At 34.7% G+C, this 23,161-nt stretch overlaps 2 protein-coding genes and 1 long non-coding RNA gene across 4 annotated transcripts; 2 read left to right on the forward strand and 1 right to left on the reverse strand.

The window, feature by feature from the left end:
- Positions 1-2,531: 2,531 nt before the first annotated feature.
- On the forward strand, positions 2,532-5,431 carry LOC145030952 (putative GTP diphosphokinase RSH3, chloroplastic). The gene is made up of 5 exons (XM_078979397.1): positions 2,532-3,450; positions 3,540-3,725; positions 3,847-4,307; positions 4,389-4,881; positions 4,969-5,431. Exons 1-5 carry the CDS (start codon positions 2,791-2,793, stop codon positions 5,233-5,235), a joined length of 2,067 nt encoding a protein of 688 aa, XP_078835523.1. The 5' UTR covers positions 2,532-2,790; the 3' UTR covers positions 5,236-5,431.
- Positions 5,432-14,464: 9,033 nt separating this feature from the next.
- LOC145030967 (uncharacterized) lies at positions 14,465-20,415 on the reverse strand. 2 transcript variants are annotated; one of them, XR_013676801.1, is made up of 3 exons: positions 20,307-20,415; positions 14,782-15,661; positions 14,465-14,692 (listed from the first exon to the last, which is right to left on the reverse strand). It is a non-coding gene; the product is annotated as an uncharacterized LOC145030967 (long non-coding RNA). The 2 variants fall into 2 exon arrangements; XR_013676798.1 differs by lacking the exon at positions 20,307-20,415 and having other exon boundaries at positions 14,782-16,992.
- A 29-nt stretch (positions 20,416-20,444) lies between these two features.
- On the forward strand, positions 20,445-22,221 carry LOC145030960 (alpha/beta-Hydrolases superfamily protein). The gene is made up of 4 exons (XM_078979401.1): positions 20,445-21,149; positions 21,265-21,351; positions 21,676-21,743; positions 21,907-22,221. Exons 1-4 carry the CDS (start codon positions 20,445-20,447, stop codon positions 22,022-22,024), a joined length of 978 nt encoding a protein of 325 aa, XP_078835527.1. The 3' UTR covers positions 22,025-22,221.
- The last annotated feature ends 940 nt before the right edge of the window (positions 22,222-23,161 follow it).

Raw genomic sequence — 23,161 nt, forward strand, 5'->3', positions numbered from 1 at the left:
TTCCCGAGCTGTCAACATCAAACAACACCCAATTAATAATTGGGTTCCAAGCCCAAGGTCCAACTCACACTCCAAAGGCCCAATACTCAACTAAGGGACTAAAGCCCAACATATGGCCTAATTTTCCAAATTGGGCCCAGACCTATACATGGTCTTTCCTTAAGGCCCATCCAATTATTATAGTCTAAACTCTTGGTATTCCCATGGCCCAATATCACATAATCATAAAGGCCCAATTATGGACCATCTATGGCCTAATTTTCCTAATTGGGCCAAAGTCCTTCACATGGGCCTTATCCCAAAGCCTATCCAATTATTTTGGTCCATTTACTTGTTCTTGGATAACCTATCCATAGTCCAATCACCAAGGCCCAATAGGAAGGGCCAACTCAAGGCCCAAGTGAAATTATGGTTTTCACATGAAATGACAATCAGGGTTAAGTGTTCCGACTTAACCTACTAAGGACTTAATTCCATTAAGTCTAATATTGCATTAGGTTAATTTGCACATGATTACTAATTAATATTTTAAGTTTAATAAATAATTCCTGTGCGTTCATGATCAATCCCAAAATTAGGGTTTCATGACTTAGGGTTTTCCAAACCCAATTCTAGCCCATTAATCACATGTTTGTGCTTTTAGGTCAATTAGGGATTCATTGGGCCCATTAGGGTTTTATTGGGCCATTAGGGTTTCATTGGGCCCATTAGGGTCTTCGGGTCTTTTCCTGTCCATCGAGCATCATATCACAACCAACAACCTAAAACATCCCCCATGTTTGCGACATACGGCTGAAACACACATACTCACGCTTAGCAGCGGTGGCAATCTATCGCCGAAACAACGACTGCAATAGAAACAAAAGAAAAAGAAGAAGAGTACGACGGCTCACCGCTTTGATGGCAACGAACCAGCAACGACAACAACAATGTTATCGGCTGACTATAGAGGAATTGGACTTGGCTGGTGGTTCCCGAATGTTTGTTACATTCATGACAACGGATGAGGGCTTCCATGGTGACGATGAAGACTGAAAGGTAGTCTAATCGAGAGACGACGACAGTCGCGCACACAACTTCGTCTTCCCGGCGTTAGGGTGAGCACGAGGGGGGTTGCTTCGGTGGTTTGCGGCTCCAACTGAGGTGGTGTGCAACTCGATGGAAGAAAGTAGCGGCGCCGGAAGTTTGAAATAGTGATAATGGCGGCTGAATGTATCATCTAGGTTTAAGGTTTAGAGGGTAATAGGAATGAAGGGTTATAAACCCCGTCCACATACAAACCTTTTCCCATACTTATGCTTCCAGTCCCCCCTTTTCCTTTTTCTATCAAATTAAATCCCAAAAGTTACCATTCAACCCCTATGTCTTATAAAATCTTTACAATCCTGCTCCATAGGTTACCCTTTTAGCCCTTGCCCTCAAAAGTCCTTTTATAGTAAGTCTATATTTTACCAAATGGCCCTCCAATTTGAGAATATTTTGCAGAACAAATCCAGAAATTATACTCTAACCCCCGAGACTCTCAATCATGTCATTTGGCTTCCCGAAACCAACACTCCGTTAATTATTATTTGATTTTGGGCTAAAATAATATAGAATAATAGTAAAAATTACCTCTCGAGGTTCTGGGTTTATCATTTAATTATTTTATTTTAAATGGGATGTTACAGTGGACCCAATGTAGTTAGGCCTTGATTGGGCCCAACGGGCTTGGACCTTTGGGCCATCGGAAAAATCATTGGTTCAGAGAAGTAAATGAGCTTTAAGGAAAGGCCCGTGTAAGGGTTTGGTCCTTAGTTCTTATGGATTATATAGTTTTGGTCCTTAGTTCTGGATTATATAGTTTTGGTCCTTAGTTCTGGTCTTGTTGGGCCAGCGCTAAAATAATCATTTTACCCCAAGATTTGGATTATGATTCATGGTTTAGAGCTTAGTTGCTAATTGGATATTGTGTTGGTAATTGTTAGTTTGGGAAAACCGACAGGGCAGCAGCTAGGGAGTTCAGGCAGTGAGCTTCAGCATTCAAGGTGAACCTCCTCACTGTGTGTATGGGACTAAGGCACCAATGCCGACCCATTTAGTTGAAAATTTTCAAAGTTCAAAGTAATTACCAAAAAACTCCGGACGGATTATCCGGTTCTAGACCTACTTTAATGTTTCACGGTTTTTCAATTCTAGACGCACTCACTTTGTACCTTACCTGGAACCGATTCATATATACTGATCCGATACCCAATCTTACAAAATCCCGTTAACCGGTTTCTGATTTTTTCGGGTCCGAATCTACCGATCTGGGTTTAGACCCACTCTCATCCCTACTTGGAGATGGACTAAATAAACTATTGTATAGACAAGTGTCATAAATTCATGTAACAAACATTTAAAAAAAAATTGTTAAAAAAATAAAAATGCAATCTATAAGATTTCCGTTATTTCAGGTACACCTCAAGGAGAATCTCGTAAATTGAGAGCAACTTGTTTTCAATTTATTTATTTATTTAATTTTTAAATTAAAAGAAGGCGTCTTCATTCATTTGAAGGAACAAAATATCATCTATCCTACGACAAAGAGGAAAGAAGAAAAGAAACCACATCTCTCTTCCTTCCTTTCCATTTCATCCCAATCTCTTCAAAACTCATCTCTGTACATACCCTTATTTTGATTTCTATTTTGTTTCTTTCTATTGTTGAACTTTCTTCGTGTTTAGAAATTTCAGTCAACCGATTTGTTTACATAAATCAAAACCCTAGGGGTTTGATAATTCCACAGTTCCTTCAGCTTAATCAATCATGGCGGTTCCGACTATTGCACTGTACGCAAGTCCTCCCACTGGTGTGTACTCAACTCCGTATCCATGTCAGATCAACTCACATACGTCGTACGATTTCGATCTAAGCAGCCGTTCGTCTTCTTCGTCTACGGCGACGGTTTCGTCGTCAAAACCGACCGTCGGCGGTCTTTCTTCGCTTTTTTCGTCTTCTTCAAGCTTTTCCGGTGGTGGATCTGAAGAATTGCCGTCGATGAGAGGAGGTGAAGATCTGAGCAGTTCGTTTTCGTACTCTCCGTTTGGATCGTATTTGAAACGAGATCATGTCCATCAGAGTCCGGTTTCGGTGTTTCAAGGTCCGGTTTCGTCGAGCAGTACATCTCCTTTGAGGTTTTCTCCGGAAAGAGATGGTTCGATTCGTGCTGGGAGTAAGCGATTGTTTAAAGGTTTTGTTACACACGCGTTAAGCTCGTGTGTGGAGTATGATTCCCGGAGTTCTCGAGTGCAAGATGATTTCGTCGAGGAACTTACATTTATGATGGATGATACTACTCTAAAGGAATCAGATCCCGAGCCTTACGCTAAGGATTTGCTATTAGATGCACAGTTAAAACACAAGATTTTTAACGACAATCTGGTTATCAAAGCTTTCAATGAAGCCGAAAAGGCGCACAGAGGGCAGGTATTAACTACTTTATGGTTTTACTTTTTTACTTAATTTTACGAGAATCTTGTTTACACTGTATTTAATTGGGTGTACTGATCATGTAGATGCGAGCCAGTGGAGATCCTTATTTACAACATTGCGTGGAAACTGCGGTTTTGCTGGCTTCCATAGGTGCTAATGCTACTGTAGTTGCTGCAGGTCTTCTGCATGACACACTTGATGATTCTTTTATAAGCTATGATTATATTCTCCAAACTTTCGGAGCTGGTGTTGCTGATCTTGTTGAAGGGGTACGAGATCTCAGTTAGTTATATTCATTTGTTATTTGGTAGATCTTGTATAACTTCATGCTTGCTTTTATCTGTCAAAATCGAATCTTGTTGGACTGATTTTGGCAAATCTACACAACAGGTGTCTAAGCTAAGCCAATTAAGCAAGCTTGCACGGGAAAGCAATACCGCAAATAAAACCATGGAAGCAGATCGTTTGCATACGATGTTCCTGGCAATGGCAGATGCAAGGGCAGTGCTCATAAAGTTGGCTGATAGGCTGCACAATATGATGACACTGGAAGCATTACCTTCGAGTAAAAAACAAAGATTTGCGAAGGAGACAATGGAGATATTTGCTCCTCTAGCAAACCGTTTAGGAATCACTAGCTGGAAAGAGCAGTTAGAAAATCTCTGCTTCAAGTACCTCAACCCAGATCAACACAAAGATCTCTCCTCCCAACTTTTGAAATCCTTCAATGAGGCAATGGTATCATCTGCTGAAGAAAAACTGAAACAATCCCTTCAAGATGAATCTGTATCTTACCATGTTTTATATGGAAGGCACAAAAGCTTGTATAGCATCTACTGCAAAATGCTAAAGTATGTCTTCTTCTTTGATCTCTCTCCCCCATCTTTCAAAATGCGATAATTCCTGACATTGTATGCATAATATATTTGTAGGAAAAAGCTTGCAATGGATGAAATTCATGACATTCATGGGCTACGCCTGATTGTTGAAAATGAAGATGAGTGCTATAAAGCCTTAGATCTTGTTCACAAGCTATGGTCTGAAGTACCTGGAAAGTTCAAAGACTACATAAAACATCCAAAGTGCAACGGGTATCAGTCATTACACACAGTAGTAATGGGTGAAGGTTCAGTTCCACTTGAAGTCCAAATCAGAACAAAAGAAATGCATTCACAGGCTGAATTTGGATTTGCTGCTCATTGGAGATACAAAGAAGGTGATAGCAAACACTCTTCATTCGTAGTCCAAATGGTTGAATGGGCTCGATGGGTAGTGACATGGCAATGTGAGAATATGAGCCAAGAAGACTACAAGTATAAACCTCCATGTACTTTCCCTTTTCATTCTGAAGATTGCCCACATTCATATAAACCTTCATGTGGATCCGAGGGGCCTGTTTTTGTCATCATCATTGAGAATGATAAGGTTGGTAGTTTTTATTTATAAATCATCATATAAACAATCCTCCATCTTCTTTTCCGATTCTTGAATGTGTGTTTTGTTTTGTGTCAGATGTCTGTTCAAGAGTTGGCAGCAAATTCAAGTGTGAAGGATGTTCTGAACATAAGTGGGTCTAGGTTTATTTCTGTGAAGGAGGAGTTGAGGCCAAGGGTGAACCATGAGCCAGTTAGGGATCTTGGTTGTAAGCTGAAAATGGGGGATGTGGTGGAGCTGACACCGAGGATTCCAGACAAGTCATTGACGGAGTACAGGGAGGAGATTCAGAGGATGTATGACAGGGGTCTCTCTGTAACAAACTCCAACAGGTGGGGAAGATGATCATGATTGTCCATGGTGTAAAAGAAGTTATGTAAGATTACTACATTACATAGCTCTAGTCGCTAGATAGAAAATGATTTAATTGTTTCTTGTAAATATATTGTATATAGCAGTTATTTATGTTAGCTGAATTTATGATTTCCAAAAATAAATGGAAAAACAATATATATATATATATATGTATATGCTTCTTTCAGTTTTTATGATAGTAGAATGTTTGATGAAAACATGAAAAGAGCATGCCATACATAACCACCCATGCAATTGGGCTTATTAAAGTATTTGGACATATTCGACATAGTGAGTTTTGAAGTTTTGATAGTGAATTGGAATCATCTAATGGTTAGATTTAAATCAATGACTAATTATAAGCAAAATGAGACTTGGGTCGTTTGAGGTTTTTACATACAATATGCTTATGTGATAAACATGAAGTTGATTATTCGAGAATTAAACAAAATGTTACTTGGGATATGCCTCTTATCATTTGAGATGTTATCCTTGTACTTTGATTGTAAACAGATAAACTTTTTATATTAAAGACTTTACAAGGATCTTTGCTAAGAATTAACGGACAACTTCATTTACTTTACTGGTTCATTGCTTTCATTAGTAACATTAATGACAAGATCCGATTCATCCGTTAAACTTTTATTTTGGTTTTTTTGTTGCTTCTTCCATGTAGAATTTCCTGAAAATATAATCATAATGAATTACTATAATATGACATTAATAGAATGGCTGAAGGCACTTATGATATTTTAGGTTTGCATTAAACCATTAACCTTAGTTAGGACATTCCAAACATTAAAATCTTAAAAATTAAAATTATATAAAACTACATTGAATACAATATATAATTTCCCTAAAGCAACAACGAAAAAAGGCACCAAAATTGACGAAGACTTCAAAAATAGCATAGGCCGAGGATTAGAAGAAGGGGTAATGATCTGTGGGTATGGGTTTAAGAGGTGAAGTACAAAACAATATATGAACAAACAAACTAGGTGAAGTAAAACAGAAAAATGAGGGTAAAAAGTATCTGAATTACAAGGAGATGAACAAGAGGCGTTTCTATTGTGCACTTGGAATTCCGACGATTAAGATTGAAGAAGCAGGGAGAAGCCGAGAAGGGTAGAAGGTCGTTACAGTCCCTCACAATCGCACACGCACACGACATGATGAGGAATGACCCCTTATTTTCTGTTATTATCAACTAGTAAAAAACCTTCACCGGGTCTTTTTTTTTTTTTTTTTTTTAATAAATAATTGTGGAAACATCATGAAAAAAAGCCAGAAGTCATAGGAAGATCGTATTTTTAAAGGGCAGCTAATAAGGGACTAAAAGTGTAAAAATTTGAAAATAAGGGACTAAAAGTGTAAAAATTTGAAAAGTGGTGTGACAAAATGAAAATCAACAAAAGTTTACTAAGGGACTAAAGTTATAAAAGTTTGGATAGTGATGTGGTAAAATCAAGGTTCTAAATGGGGTGTGGCGTGGCGGCAAGACCAAGCCTCAAGCTTAACGAGCCATGACGTTTTTCTAGGCGTGATGTAAGGCGACGATTTTGTACTAATTTAAAATGATATTACCGCATAAATATAAATTTATATTGAATATAGCTACTTTTTAGAAGTGTTATATCAATAACTAATAACAAAAAGTTAACAAAAACCACAATACTTATATCTCCGATTTGAAAAAACAAAACAAAGAGCAAAAAAATGTGTCTCAAACGAAAAAACACGCGCCATAACACGCCATGGCGCACCATATCATGCCTTGTCACACGCCACGCCTAACAACAACGTTATGAAACTTTTCGTAACGGCGAAGCCACGCCTCACGCCATGACGCGCTTTTTAGAACACTGGGTAAAATGAAGGTCAACAAAAATTTACTATTCCTAACTTGGTTAAGCTTATATATATATATATATATATATATATATATATATATATATATATATATATATATATATATAGTCGGTTTGGTTAATATATGGTCGGTTATCTTATATAAACCAAAGCCGAACCATTAGATATTGGTTATTAAAAATAAAAACCAAATCAAGTAGTTTTAAAAATGGTTCAGTTAATACGGTGATGGTGGGTGATTGCATTTTATGTCTTGTAGGTTTGTGCATGTGTGTGTGTGAGTGAGTATGTCTGTGTGTGAGAGAGAGAGTGTGTGTGTGTGTGTGAGAGAGAGAGAGAGAGACCCCTTCTCTAAACTTTACCATATTACTCCAAACATGCTACATGCATATTCATAAATATAATTTACATTGATGGTCTATATACCAAAAAGCATGGATACAAACCAACTATTAAGGTTTCTACAAAGTTTTATATATTACATAACTACCCAGGAATTTATAATTCATATACATATATGAACACTAAGTACAAAAGTAATAATATTAACTATTCTAAATTTTCCAACAGAACATGTCTATGATGGATGTTTATCACCTGAAATAGTTAAACACTGAGAGGGATAAGCGGGTTACGCTTAGTGAGTTCAACAATAGATACAATATATTAGTATGCCATATATATAACAATATCACAGAAGCAAAGAGGGACAAAGAACAACAAAGACATATGTGTATCATATGACAAACTTTCCATATCAACCAATGATTAGATTCAAGATAAAATTAATGAGACATAATAATTTCAACATGATATACATCATAAGACTTCAGCCCAAGTGGCACAGAAAATAAACAATTTCTAATTATCATTTTGCTAGAATATACAGGCTTTCAGCCCTACCTAGCCCTATTGATGGGTTATGAGCACTACATCAATCCTATGGTGTACATGCAAAACCCTAAAGCTTTTGGATCTAGTTTGTCTAATGAACATGCAATAATCATCCAAAGCTCATAAACCCTAGATCTAGCATATAATAAACGATTCAACATATGAATTAGGCTTTAGATCTTACCTTACAATAGTTACAAGAGTCCTTTGATCTTTAAGAAGTTTAGTGTCACAAGTGTCACACCTCTAATTGCGCACAAACACCAAGAGCAAGAGAATGACTTTGAAGAGAAGGGAATGAGCACAAAAAATAGCCAAGAACCCTTGAGTATCAGTTCACCACGTTTTTGGGGCCTTAGGGGTTCCTTATATAGTGAGACTATTAGGGTTTTGAACTAGGAAACCCTAATCCAACTGCTTAGGCTCTAAGAAGCCCATGGACTCCCTCCTTAGAAGCCTTGGACGATTTCTCATGGGTTTCCCCATGGATTTTGTCCACTCCAACTTCTATGGAGTCCATTAGCCCAATATTCAATTATCACACAATTGACAGTTCTAGTCCCCTTTATTTAATTAATGTCTTTTAGTCACAAAATTAATTCTTAACTAATTCTTGACTAATATTAATTAAACAATATGATTTCTCCTTTAATATATTATTAATATAATATATTAACAAATCATAATTAATCCTCTTTCTCCATAAATCATTCTATCAAGTTGCTTTGGTGAAGGCAATCCGAAAGGACCATGCACAACCGGGTCAAGTACATACCAAATATAGTTATGGACTTAGACACTAATCCAATAGTCTCCCACTTGGATAAGTCTAGTAACTATAATGTAAGTACAATGCGATTAGCAATCGTAGCTTCTCAAAGACATTGTCGAACTCTGATCTTATCAGTAACCTGTCATTTAGATAAGGGATCATATATTCCTCCATTCTAGATATTGTATAGACATGAGACATGGATTATAATCATTCTCTCAGTCTATGTGTTGTTTCACGATTTCCGATTTATGACAACTGACAACAGACTACAATTGAACACATCAACTTAGTCCCGAATTGGCCAAGCGCTTAGGTTGTCATCACTAAATCATTGAGGGGCCCACAAATATCGCTTTTATCCCACTTTGGGCAAAAGGAACAGATAAACTTCGATTGAATGCTCGCTTGTACCTACTCATCAAATCATACACAACAATATGTTTTATAACACCAAGTTACTGGTGCGTTTACGTATTATCGATGTGCAACCGACTTGCAAAATATAACTCACACATCTCGATTTCAAGAATATAAGATATTATCGTCTTACCAATCACTCATGGTAAAATCCACGAAGCGATCCAAGTGAGCGTGAGTTTAATCCAATACTCTAATCTTATAGCAGCACTCATGAACTCTGCAGCAAACTTGTGCTATGTCTAAACACTTTACACAATCTACAGACAGATTCATGACAATCTTCATTCATACCTACTTCCAAAGTATGAACGATTGTGGAGGATTTGAACAATCTTATTATTAGGGTAGTCAAAACATGCAAAGTGAAACACAAGAATAATACTGATCCTATATGGCCCCAAACCTTTGAGTATAATAAAACATTTTTATTTAATTACCATATTGATTACTCATTATTTGTTGTTTCGGGAAATCAACTTGTTAATTGAGTTATAACATCAGTTGTCCCATGCACCAAGCATGCACACTATGTTTACCTATGGTCCTTACTTTATGAAATAGATCAAATAAACACATTTCCAATGATGCTCATTTCACAATTCCTAATCCTTATCATTAGTGTATATATACAAAATTCTCGCAACTTCTAGAATATGTTAGATTCTTACATTTTATGCAACAGTCCTTTCGTAATGCCACGACACAAAAGTCACCAAGACTCGACCAATGAAATTACAAAATGCTCCATTGGATATTATTACAAGACAATCCCATAGATGTGAAGTCTCACATTCAAAGTACATTCCTTTGAACATCCTTCTTGCATAAAATTTTCTAATCTAGACATAAATTCTTAACGTCCAACTCCCAATAAGGAAACATTTCCATATTTGCCATATGACAACTCATTCTAAATAGAATCTTATCTATTCATAATAAAGTCAATATGGTCCATCCTATACTATACTTACAAATGTTCACAAACGACCAATCTTTGACGAACCTTAGCTCGTCCTTGACAGTTGTTTAATTAATTTAGTCAAATTTGGTTCTAGTCCTTTTCCCCTCTTAATGCCCTAGGCAATTGGAAAATTTTAGTACGGTCAAGTACTACATCATATGCAATCGATCCTATACTCGAAGCTTATGGGACACAATTCATAATGTCTTACATAAAAGCATGATACTTTATCAGCCATTTGCCATAATATTTCTATTTGCCACGTTCTCACAATTCGAAATATGAAGAGGGATGCCGTAATCATAATCGAATTTTGAGAACACAATAAATATATATATCCTTGACTAAATTTGATTAAAATTTCTCAATCTAAGCTTTTATATTGGAAACAAAGTACAACATTCTCTCCCTTAATTATAGCAAAACAACTTTTCAACCCCTGCTACTTTGCAAAGTGAATCTTTTGTTTTCTATAATTAATATTGCCAACTTGCAACACTTAAAATAATAATCATGCTCCCACTAACATGATGATTATATCCATTCCAGCATAACATTTATGCTCCCACTAGCTTTGACACGTATTCATAAATCAACTAAACTTCTAGAAAACAATATTTATTGACTTCCAAAGTTCATTTTCATAATACGATATGCTTTGATAAGCCTTTATCTGAGCATCTCAAACTCATACACCTTTCCTTAGACAGCTCACATGTGTGTCTAAACTAATTTAGAACTTATATTACTAAGTCCCAAACGTTCATACTAATCACCAAATCTCATAGTTCGAACTATGAAAATGGATGCCGTAATCATAATCAAATTTGAGAATGCAATTTACATAACCACTATCTCGTTAAAATCTCTTAGTGAAAGCATTTCCTCACAATCATTTTCATGAAGGAGAGAAACCTTATGACACTTAGATCATATGGTGTATGTGTTCTTATCCATGTGAATTTTTCATAACCACAAACATAAGATAATGTTTGTGACAAATTCAAACTCTTATGGATATAACTTGTTTAGGCTTGATTTCATGCCATCAAGGGTCCCCCAAGTTATTTAGCAGCTCACCTGTAATAGTCAATGTACTTTCACTGAACAAGGTGCTTGCCCTTATGCAGTCTGTTGAGAACTCGTAGAACTCATATGCATATTGTACTAAACTAGAATGGCACAGAAACAAGAATACGTCAACACGATAGGTTACAAACCTCAAGTCGTGTACTAGTGTTTAATAATAATTTTACTCTTGTTTAGTTCTTGAAACTTTTCAAGATCATTTAGAACTCCTACTAACCTCTTGACTTATAAGATTCTATTTTCAAGAGACATTTCTTGACAAACAAATATTCAAGAGTTAATGCGGATTCTTATCAAGACAAACACTACACACAATTGGTATTAGTTGATGTTTGTCTTATCCAAGACATCACAATTTACCAATTTCAAACATGCAAGAGTAAGAAAAACAATTTTCTACTTCACATTTGATGAGTGTGTTAGAACTTCTTAAGATGTGTCACTTAATTCACAATCTTGGAGTATGACTCTAAGACTTGATTTTGGAACGAATATGACTCATCCTTTTGATTTAACCATTTCAACAATTTCCGATTCCTCTTCTTAGCCATACTACTGCACGAAGATGTCCTTAGAGGATTAATTGTGATATGGTTCCATAATCAATAAGACGGTCATAAACCACGATACAAAAGTACTCTCCCTTATTCTTAAATTGGAGAAACTTTTTATCTTTCTGCCTAATTGATTCTTCTTATTCGTTCTGTTATACATTGAAACTTTTCAATGATTCAAAATTACACTTAATCTTGTAATCATAAGCGCATTTACTAGACTCTTAGTATATCATGATGAATAGTCTTATTGTTCTTTGTGGTGGACTTGACTTGTAACGCCCGTAGATCAGGGCTAGTCAATTTAGAAATGATAAGCGTCAAAAATGACTTTTTGATGGAAGACTATTTAGAAAAGTGTAATCTAAATTAATTTGTAGTACATGTTACGAGGTTTCTGAACATATAAAGAACGCCGAAATCCGACTTATAACGAAGAATTTATGACCTGTCGAAGTTTCGTGACAGAACCAACACGACACAACGCGACATAAATAGTGAATTTACGTTAGAGTGATATTTGGCATTAGTGACCTAAAGGAAAGTCGTATAATACATTAAACCGAGATCGTGCATAAAAAGAACGCCCAAATCTAACTTCGTATGAGGAAGTTATGATTTTTCGAAGTTTCTGCTTAGAAGTGTACAACCCGAAGTTCGAATATGAGATCAAACGATATTTAGCCGAAACAATCTAAACGAGAATCGAAGATCTCATCAATAGTAGTGCAATGGAAGAAAGAAAGACGAAAACAGATGTCGGATGAAAAAGTTATGAATTTCTAATGGAGTTTTCCTGTCCTAGCCTACTAAAAATAAATAATAAAAATAAAGTCAAAATTAGTCGATGGAGTCTAAACGAAAGTTGTAGAGTTTAGTCTCACCTACGCGTGGATATAAAGAAAGTCGAAAACGGAGTTCATATGAGGAAGATATGAAATTTTGAAGTTTATTAAATAATTAAAATATTAAATTTAAATATAAATATCCGATATTATCCGAAGGGGGGGAGTCACTGGACTTATACAGGTTACGCCCAGTGTAGCTGAACATTACGCCCAACGTAATGCTAGGGTTCAGGCCTTATATAAAGGGGTGCAAGGCTGCTTTATTTCTTTTCTCATTTTCTCTTCTCTCTCCCGTTTTGCCTCGATTTTCGTGCAAGAAATACCCTGAAGTCTCGGTATCATTCCCACGCCCCGAAGATCCCGAGAAGTGACATTTCCGAGCCGAAGCTCTTCCCGCGAGAAGCCCGATTTTTGTGAAGATTTCCTGGTTTCACCGAAGAATACTACTTTTACAAGCCGTAGCGCTGTCCGATCATCTTTTGATCAAGTGAGTGTGTGGTTATTTTCTTCTAATACATAAATATGAAGTATTTGCTATGAAATACATGCTATGTGTTTATATATTGTTGTTTATTTGAGATGAGTGTGGAATGGATGTTTTATATAGTTTTTAAATGAGTTAAACTGTATATGTATTTTATATCTACAAATATGTTGGGTAGAGAATGGGTAGATGAGATAGTTGGTATGTGATAAAATGGTGAGGTAAATGATGGGGTATGAAAGATGATTAGGAATGATATTGACAGATGCACCAATTAGAGAATGTCATAATACTGGTAGATGCGCTTAAAAATAATACTGGTAGATGTACCAAATAGAGAATGTCATAATACTAGCAGATCCGCTTATAGGATAATCCTGACAGGTGCGCTTATAGGATAATGTCGGCAGATGCACCTAAAAGAGAATGTCATTAACCTAGCAGCCACGCCTCATAGTGTATGATATAATCCTGACAGAGACGCTTAAAGGATGATGTTGGTAGATGCGCCTTATGTAGCAATGGATTTTGTGCCAATTCCTTAGGTCAATCCTTAGGAATGAATGAATAAAGGATAGATGAATTCTTAGGGTAAAACCTTGAGAAATAAATAAGATAATGGGGATGGGTAATTGGGTAGATTGTTTGATGGTTAAATATAATAATTATAGTATTGTGGGTCAAAAACCCTATATGCTCACTAGGCTCCCAAGCCTGACCCACTCAGTTTTCTTTGTATCACAGGTATCAATACGAAGACATATTTGATTGAGAGATTAAAGGAGATGTAAATCATTGGTGTAAATAAATGTAAGTTCTGTTGATGCTTATGTGTCTGTATCGAAACATGACATCCCAAGATTTTCTTATATAATTAAAATACATTCTCTTTGAGAAACGTTTTGATAAATTCTTATCATATTTTGTTTTGGGTACAAATTCCATAACAATTTTCTTTAAACGATTACTCTGATTATAAAAACAAAACATAAACAAATCGGTATTTTCTGACCGTGAAATTGGGGATGTCACAACTAGTGCACAACATTGCGTACCAGTTCTCCTAGTCCTTCACTTGACTCTTTGTCAAAGAATTAGTCCTAATTTCCAAATACGAAGGTTCTCATTCATCATACAATACAAGTTGTATGATTCCAAGTTTCTGTCCAATTGAAACTCGGGCGACAATAATCTTTCCTTATTTGGTGAATTCTCAACATTTCCACAAATAACCTAACTAAGAATCACATCCATTTCAACTTTGCTAAAATTAAAAATACACAAACGTCATTTTTTCATACATGCCATTGTTAGGAAATATATAAATAAGACAAAATCAAATTTTATTTTATTTATAAAAGGCGCGGAAAAAACTTTTCCTTACTATGCAATTCAAATGAAAACTACGCTATTACATATTCCTAAGCAATCTATCATAACTCTAAAAGTAGCAGCTCCAAAAATCCGATCATCGAATCATGCGATCGAAATCCATTTCTTCGCGATCAGACTCAACTCACTTCTTCCTTTAAGCTTCATCTCTTTTCTTCGATTCTACAAAACATAAAAAATGTAATCTTATCACATAATGTATTAAGAATAAAAAAAAATAGGAACTTACAGAGTTAGTTAATGAATTTTACCTGAAGTAGAGCCATACGTCTTGACTCTCCCATCTCTTAGATCTCTCAGGTAGACTGGGCAGCTTCATCTCCAATTCCCCTTCTCTTAGCAATAAAAGCACATTGACTCTTTCGGAACAGCACACAGAACTACCTCAGACTTTTCCTTTCTCTTATGGTCAAACTTTTTGACCATGGCATGCCTTTTGTTGCCATAGCCTATGTCCATGGAGGTTTGGAAGGCAGATCTACCAATCAACTTTGCTTCTCCAGTGCACCATATCATTGCTGATTCAGCAACAACAAGCAATAAAAGCACATTAACTCTTTTGGAACAACACACAGAACTACCTCAGATTTTTCCTTTCTCTTATGGTCAAACTTTTTGACCATGGCATGCCTTTCGTTGCCATTGCCTATGTCCATGGAGGTTTGGAAGGCAGATCTACCAATCAACTTTGCTTCTCCAGTGCACCATATCATTGCTGATTCAGCAACAACAAGCAAATAGGTGAGACCGATGAGGGTTACGTCGTGGTTTATCATATAGTACTCTCTTACGAACTCACTATATGAGTCAGGAAGCGATTGAAGAACCCAGTCAACAGCCAACTTCTCACATACAACAACTCCTAAAAAAATTTAACCTGTCAATGTGCGACTTCATCTTTAAGACGTGTGTACACACTGACTTTCCTTCTTCATGTTTACTTGCCAAAAGGGGTTGAGTGAGCTTGAAATTTTCAATACTTCGAACTTGTGGGTTAGGAAGAAGAATAGGAGGAGGTGGAGGAAGTGAAGCATGATCTCTTATTCCTCGATCGAATCATGGAATATCATCTTCATGTGGAAAGCTTGTTCCAAGGGATTTGGGAAGACCATAGTTTTCATACTTTGACATCTACAAAACGGGAGAAAATTCAAGTTACTTGATTGATTGAGTCCTTAATAAAACACCCAAATGAGATATTAAGGCTAGGACCCAACACAATATTCTACAATTTGGAAGAGGGATGCTATAATCAAAATTACAGAACATTTGAATGTAAGTGAATGACGATTCACTAATTTTCCACCATGAAAAACAAAAAAGAGATTAAGTTCTAAATGTATTGAAAACTCTTGGATCCTTTGAGACTCATCGAAGTTTTCAAGTTCATGTTTAAATCTCGATATGCCCCTCGTTTTATGACTGGGATGCCGAGGATCACAACACAAGGTGTGAATAACCATGCAAATATACATGGGCCCCCTAATGTTACAGTCACCTAATCGACGTGCCGGTTAGCAACACACGCTTCATCGATCTATGACAAACATCAAGTCACCCTTTTCCACCTTTGCTTAGAGCCCATTTAGTGTGACGATTAACCACACACGCTCCACTAACGTCTTCGCAATGATACAAAGTGTAATTTCATGGAATTGCATCAAATTCACTTTTGCCTAAAGTAACTAAGATTGAGAATTTTTTAAAAAGATTTAGTTACTTTATAATTCATTATACCTTTAATGGAAATGTTTTGCCTTATCCTACCCGTTTGGCTAACGACCCTCCACCAATCAAACAAGCGGTGGGTGAGAGTAGACATCCATTAAACGACCCTTTTATAGGCCATAACCTTATACCCCATTTTATAGACCGACTTCGTGAATGAGGCCTACTAACGGTAAGACTAGCATTTAAGTTATACATATATAATATTAGACTTTTAATTTTATATATAGTATAAAAGTGTATTTTACACTTTTAAAATACTATGTGGTCTAATTTAATAAATTACACTTTTAATTTAATTTGATATAAACCATATCACTATGGATTTATTAACTTTCCTTTAATTATACACTTAATTAATTTAATAAAACCATAAGGGTGTAATTTGAATTTTTCAAAACTTAAAGTTTTAGAATTTAATATTTCAAAATTAAACTTTTAATCAAAAATTTACATTCCAAAACTTGAGGGCAAGTTTTGAACTTTTTCAAAACATTAGGATTTAGAATTTAAATATTTTCAAATTAAGCTTTTAATCAAAAATTTAAATTCCTAAATTTGAGGGTAAGTTTTAAAACGTTTCAAAACTATCTAGATCAAATTACAAATAATTAAATTATACAAATAATTGGTAATTATTTAAATTTGACATAACTTCAATTTCTTACAAGATAATTCAAAAACAAATTACAAATAATTAATATTTGTCTTATAAAACAAGTAATTATCTTAATTTTGACAATTATCTTCTATTTGGTAAGGATAATCACCAAATATTGATAAAATTTAGATTTTATTAATGAAAAACGTTTTTGGTAATTATCCCACAGCAAAATAGGTCAAAAACCCGAAAAATCTGGCATTTGATACTCCGACTCGTCGAGCTAACCTTGGACGCGTCGAGTTGCCAGTGAACTCGGCGAGTCCATATATGGACTCTGCGAGTCCATATATAAACGTGGAGAAGAAAGAGTGAGGGAGGTGAAGAGTTAACGTTTTTGGGATCGTAAATGAGATTATTTCTTAAATTAGGCATTGACAACTGATTTGTAACAATGGTCCCTAAAAGGTGAAAAGACGGATATTACCCTCACGTGGGAGGCACACGAGGGGGATAACAGCAACAACTTAACGGGGGTTAAATCGTGGGGCAATTTCTACATAGAAACATGACCAAAAGGACAACAAAACCAAAAAACATCGGGGTTTGATAAAAAAAAATGAGAACCGCAGTGACCACTTTTGCAATTGTGTCTTTAAAAAAATTATGGAATTAAAGAGACATGAAAGATGCTTTGAGGGTTTAGTGATGTGCATAATAAACATTTGAAGATTGTAAATGAAGGCTTATATGACTATAAAGTAAATATCATTCAAGTCTCAAAGCAGAAATAAAATATTTCTTATTTGTTTACCAAACCATAATATCATACATTGATACTAATTCTCTCACATAATTAAAATCAAATGGTCTAGATTCCTTGTGTTTTGTATTCATTATATATATATATATATATATATATATATATATATATATATATATATATATATATATATATATATATATATATATATATGTCATCCTACTATTTCATAAAATCTATGTACTTATTTAAATTGTTACCTTTATAATACATAAATTTTATTATTTTTCATATTACAGATAAAATATCTCATTTCTTAATATTGTTTTCCACATGATTATTGTTTTTAGTTATTGTACTTACATTAGACCATCATAAGTTCCTCACGAAGATTGATTGATGCATGATAAATCTTCACCTTTTATGATAATATATATTTGTATCCATATTTTTTTTTTAACCGGCAAACTACAAATATACTAATCTACTCTAGGGCCGGCAATTCTCGACACGACACGTGACACGACCCGCGATACGACACGAAATAAACGGGTTGAGTTGAGTTTTTCAACACGCCAACCCGCCAACCTGCCAACACGTTTATTAAACAGGTTATATATGGGTTTCTCAAAAAATAAATGGGTTGACCCGCCAACCCGTTTATATTTTCAATTAAAAAAAATATTTTTTATTTTTAAATGTATTTATATTTTGACTTGTGGTCCTAATTCATAAGATCGTAAGTAAGTTTGTAACCAATTGATTTTCCTCGTTTTTTCCCTAAATCAAATGGCATATCGGCGTATGGATGTATGAGCGATTAAGGCATTGAACATGTTTCTATGAATGTTTTTAATTTTCATTTGGATGTTTAAGACTTTAAGACTTAAGTAGTTAAGTGTCTAAAATTTAGATATGTTTGTATCAACCATCAAAAATTTATTCATATTTAATTGTTAATTTTATTTATGGAATCTTATCCACGAACCCAAATCTAACCCACAAACCCACTAACCTGTGAACCCGTATAAATAAATGGGTTCGTGGGTCATATATGAGTTTATGTTCCAAACCCGCCAACCCGTGACCTGTATATTTAAATGGATCGTGTTTGGGTTGACATATTTTGACCCGCCAACCCACGACACGCCAACCCGAACCACGCCAACCCGAACATGACACGATTGCCAGGCCTAATCTACTCCTAAAGTAACACCTAATTTCACATTTGTCCACGACGGGATTTGAACCATCAACCTCAAAGAGGGAGAACACCACCTGATACTGTTAGGCTAGAAACCCTTTGGTATATTTGTATCCATATATATCTAAAATCTTTAAATTAATAAAAATATATACATAAAAAAAATTAAATTAGTAAGTAAATTGTTCACTATACATTAAAAAGGAAAACTTATCGTATCTTTTCATGCATTTTAACTTTTAAGAATATATATATATATATATATATATATATATATATATATATATATATATATATATATATATATATATATATATATATATGAAAAAGATCAAATGAGAACACCTAAAATGCTGAGAACGCGAGAACAAATATATTCATTTGTGATTCCATGTATTAATTTGTGGCGAAATGATAAATTTTTATGCACAATCAATATGAATATGTTTTTTCTTTTCAATTGAAATTAAAAGCGTAAAAATTTATCATTCTTCCACAAATGAATACATGGAATCACAAAAGAATATATATATATATATATATATATATATATATATATATATATATATATATATATATATATATATATATATATAGGTTAGCTGGTAGCTGAAAAGTTAACTGTTAGCTTATAATTTATCTTACCAAAAATCAAGTTTGGTCAAAATTACCTGATAAATAGATGAAAAATATAAAATGACATTTAAAAGAATATGTTTTCGATAACTATTTAAGTGTATGTTCGGAAAAATTTTAAAAACTCCTGAAAAGCAAGTCTAAATAGTTTTAAAAAAAATAACTTATCGACTTTTTGAGTTGCAAAAGTATCAATTTAAAAAAACTCGAAAAATAAGTTAGCTGATATTGTGTCTCGCCAAACACAACCTATATAGATTTAATCTTGAGAATTATATGGTAAATCTTCCATCAAAACTGGTAGCCTCGACCCTCTAGTTGAATCGTCACTACTTTTTCCTCTTTTGTTATAATTTTCATAACCAACAAATATTAAGGGGGTGTTTGGATAAATTAGATTATAACTTATTAGTTTATTTGCGGTGGAAATAAGCGCTAAGCAATAAACAATATGAGATATATTTATTAAAATCAGCTTATTTAGTCTATCCTTACCATAATAATTTTTAAGGATTTTTATCCAAACATTTAAACTTAGTTTATTGTGGTGGAAATAAGCAATAAACATCGAATTTTTTTCCCTATCCAATCACCTCTCACATACGATCAACAATGCCAATTCAAAGATTAACATGATATACAATTACAATTTATAAAGTTATGAGTAACACTTAAGTCAATCTACACTTTAATTTTCTTTCTATCTAACTAAAAGCATCTACACTTTAATGTATAAAAGTTTTCTATATGGAGTTGGGTTTTTTTTTTTCGGGTTCTAATTATATTATATAATTTTAACTTATTATATGAAAATAAATAAAGTTCATGGATTTATAATAATTACCTTTTAAGTCCTCAAACATTAATAGTATATCACGCGAAATGGTTCCCGCTGGTTTTCATCAAGTGTGACTTCTATTTCGAAAAGGATGGCGTAGCCCTTTATATTCATCCATCATTCAGTATCCTTCCCATTTTCCCCATGTTCTCTTCCATGTATTCTCTGTGGCTGCATCCTCTCATTTTCATTCGGAAAATCATCTCGCTACAATCGTGGGATGGCGTCGTCAACCGTTTTCTGGTGACCTTCGCCGATGCCATTTTATCCGTTTACTTCCGCTACTGCGGCCTCTCCCTATCCACCGTCCACATCCACAACAACCAAACCACGATGTACATTTGGGGAGCCAAACACTGCAACAGCAACAAGCCGAACCTTGTACTCATCCATGGATTTGGGGGAAATTCCAAATGGCAGTTCATTTTGCAAGTAACTCAGCTGACACGTGATTTCAACGTCTACATACCGGATCTCGTATTCTTCGGTGATTCCTACTCTAGTATACCGGATCGTAGCGTTAGGTTTCAGGCGAAGTGTGTGTGCGATGGGTTGAAGAAATTGGGAGTGGCGAAGTTTTCCGTGTATGCCATCAGTTATGGGGGATTTGTTGGCTACCGGATGGCGGAGGAGCATGAGGAAATGGTGGAGAAATTGGTGATTGTTAGTAGTGGGATTGTGTGTAAGCAGGATCGGAAATTGGAGCATGTTAAAAAGATAGGGCGGAGCGTGGTGGATTTGTTGGTGCCTAAGACACCGGAGGATTTACGGGTATTGTGCCAGATGACGATTCAAAGGTACGACGTCGGTAGGTGGATTCCGGATTTCTTTCTTTGGGGGTTTATTGCTGTAAGTGTTGAATCAAATTCATCCAAATATACATATGTTTCCTATACTTTTGATTAGTATATAGTAGTATCATTCATTCGCCATATATGAAGGTTCATGATCGATTCTTTTGCAGTTTGAATGTTGCATGAAGGAAAAAGAAGAACTGGTACTTGATTTGCTCAACGAGAAGCCCGATATTGTTTATCCAGTCCTCACACAGGTTTGGACGACTTGAATTCCTTGAGTAGTATGAATATGACTTCTTTTTTCTTCTTTTTTATATATTTTTCAAACAATCAAATATTACTATTAAATTAATATCACATTTATTTACAACCTTGGAAAAACTTAGAACAATATAGCCCATATAAAATATGTATATCTTTTATATTGGATTATGTTGATATCTGATGTAGACCAGTTTTTTAATACTAAATCGTCAAGATCAGATCGATGTTTAAGTATCTGAAAAGATAAACAATTATATAACATAATTTAAATATTATATTATTTTAATTTACTCTCTGTTTTATTTCGAGTGAAGGAAACGCTTCTAATATGGGGTGATAAAGATGCGGTCTTCCCTCTTGATTGGGGACATCAGCTTCATAGGTATTTTTGTTTTTTCTTTTTCTTTTTCTTTTATTAATAATTATTTATTTGGATTGATTAGGTTTATTTAATTAAAAACTAACATAAAATTATCAGTTTGTCATTTTAACTTTTAAAAAAAAATTATACGATCATTCATGTATATATTTAAAAATTAAAACAGGCATTTGGGTGGAAAATCGAAGATAGAGATAATTAAGAATGTAGGGCATGCAATAAATTTTGAAGCTCCTCACTCGTTGAATCAATTCATTACATCCTTTGTATCAGCCTCGGGTTAATTGAATTCCTTATTAATGAATATAATCATTCTTAAGATTTATTCTTCAAACAAAAATGTATTAATATCTGTTTTTACATATTGTTTTTACACATTATTTTTGATGGCCTTGTATATCTACATTTAGTCATTTGTGGTTTGAACTATCACTATCATGTTATTGATTTTACGACTTCAAAGGTGGTTGTTTTGTTTCAATGTAATTAGTGTTTGTCTATGGCCAAATGTAAGCCGATGAGTAAAAAGTAAACAAAAGAAAGGGGTGAGATGTCTAGAGAATTAATTAATTGATCACAGTCAAATGACAAGAAAAGGAGAACGATCGCTAGTTGGTAACGCTAGTTTTTAACAGAACGAGACGTTTAAAAATATAAGGCCGGACGGAATGTAAGCGGAAAAGGGTACCAGGAAAATTCCCGCCCGGTGGAACACCGCACAGTCAGTGCGGGAAAGGGTAGCGCGGGAACTGGTGAGGAAACCCCTTGCCGCTTTCTCTCTCCCTCATCGATTGGTGGAAATTTATTTATTTATTTATTTATTTTTGAAGTATCCGTTTTTTAACGGTATTTTTTTTTCTTTTTTGTTTTTACCAACAGCTATATGCATTAAAACTCTTTTTTTTTTAATCCTTTAAAACATCTATAAATACTCATAACTATTTACCTTCAATCAACATTCAAACAAACCCTCTGCAACCTCTATTTTCTTCAAAAAAAAAAAATGAATCCCAACAATTAAATCCCGACTTCCGATCGAAGCAAAAAAAAACTCATGTTTCGAGTTTAAGCACCCCTACTCGAAACGTTTGTGTTATCGATTCATCATCACAAAGAGTTTATCGTCCCCAACTCGATGCTCTCATTCAATCTCCACTACAATTTCAATACAAAAATGTTAGATAATATTACTCGATCCAAGTTCCAAATGTTACTCCACAAATGTTTTCAAACTTTGTTGTTTTTCTCGATCAACATTCGCCAAATCAACCTCAAATCCAAACCTAACCCCAAACCCAAACTCAAACTCAAACCTAAACCCAACAATAATACCAACTTATTGATGAGTCGGATGACTCAGAAGAAGAAGAGATGGTTCCCGAAACTCAACCCGCACCACCCCCACAACGACGTAAAGAGAA

This window comes from Lactuca saligna, chromosome 1, assembly GCF_052625555.1.
Source record: "Lactuca saligna cultivar CGN05327 chromosome 1, ASM5262555v1, whole genome shotgun sequence".
Taxonomy (NCBI): Eukaryota; Viridiplantae; Streptophyta; class Magnoliopsida; order Asterales; family Asteraceae; genus Lactuca; species Lactuca saligna.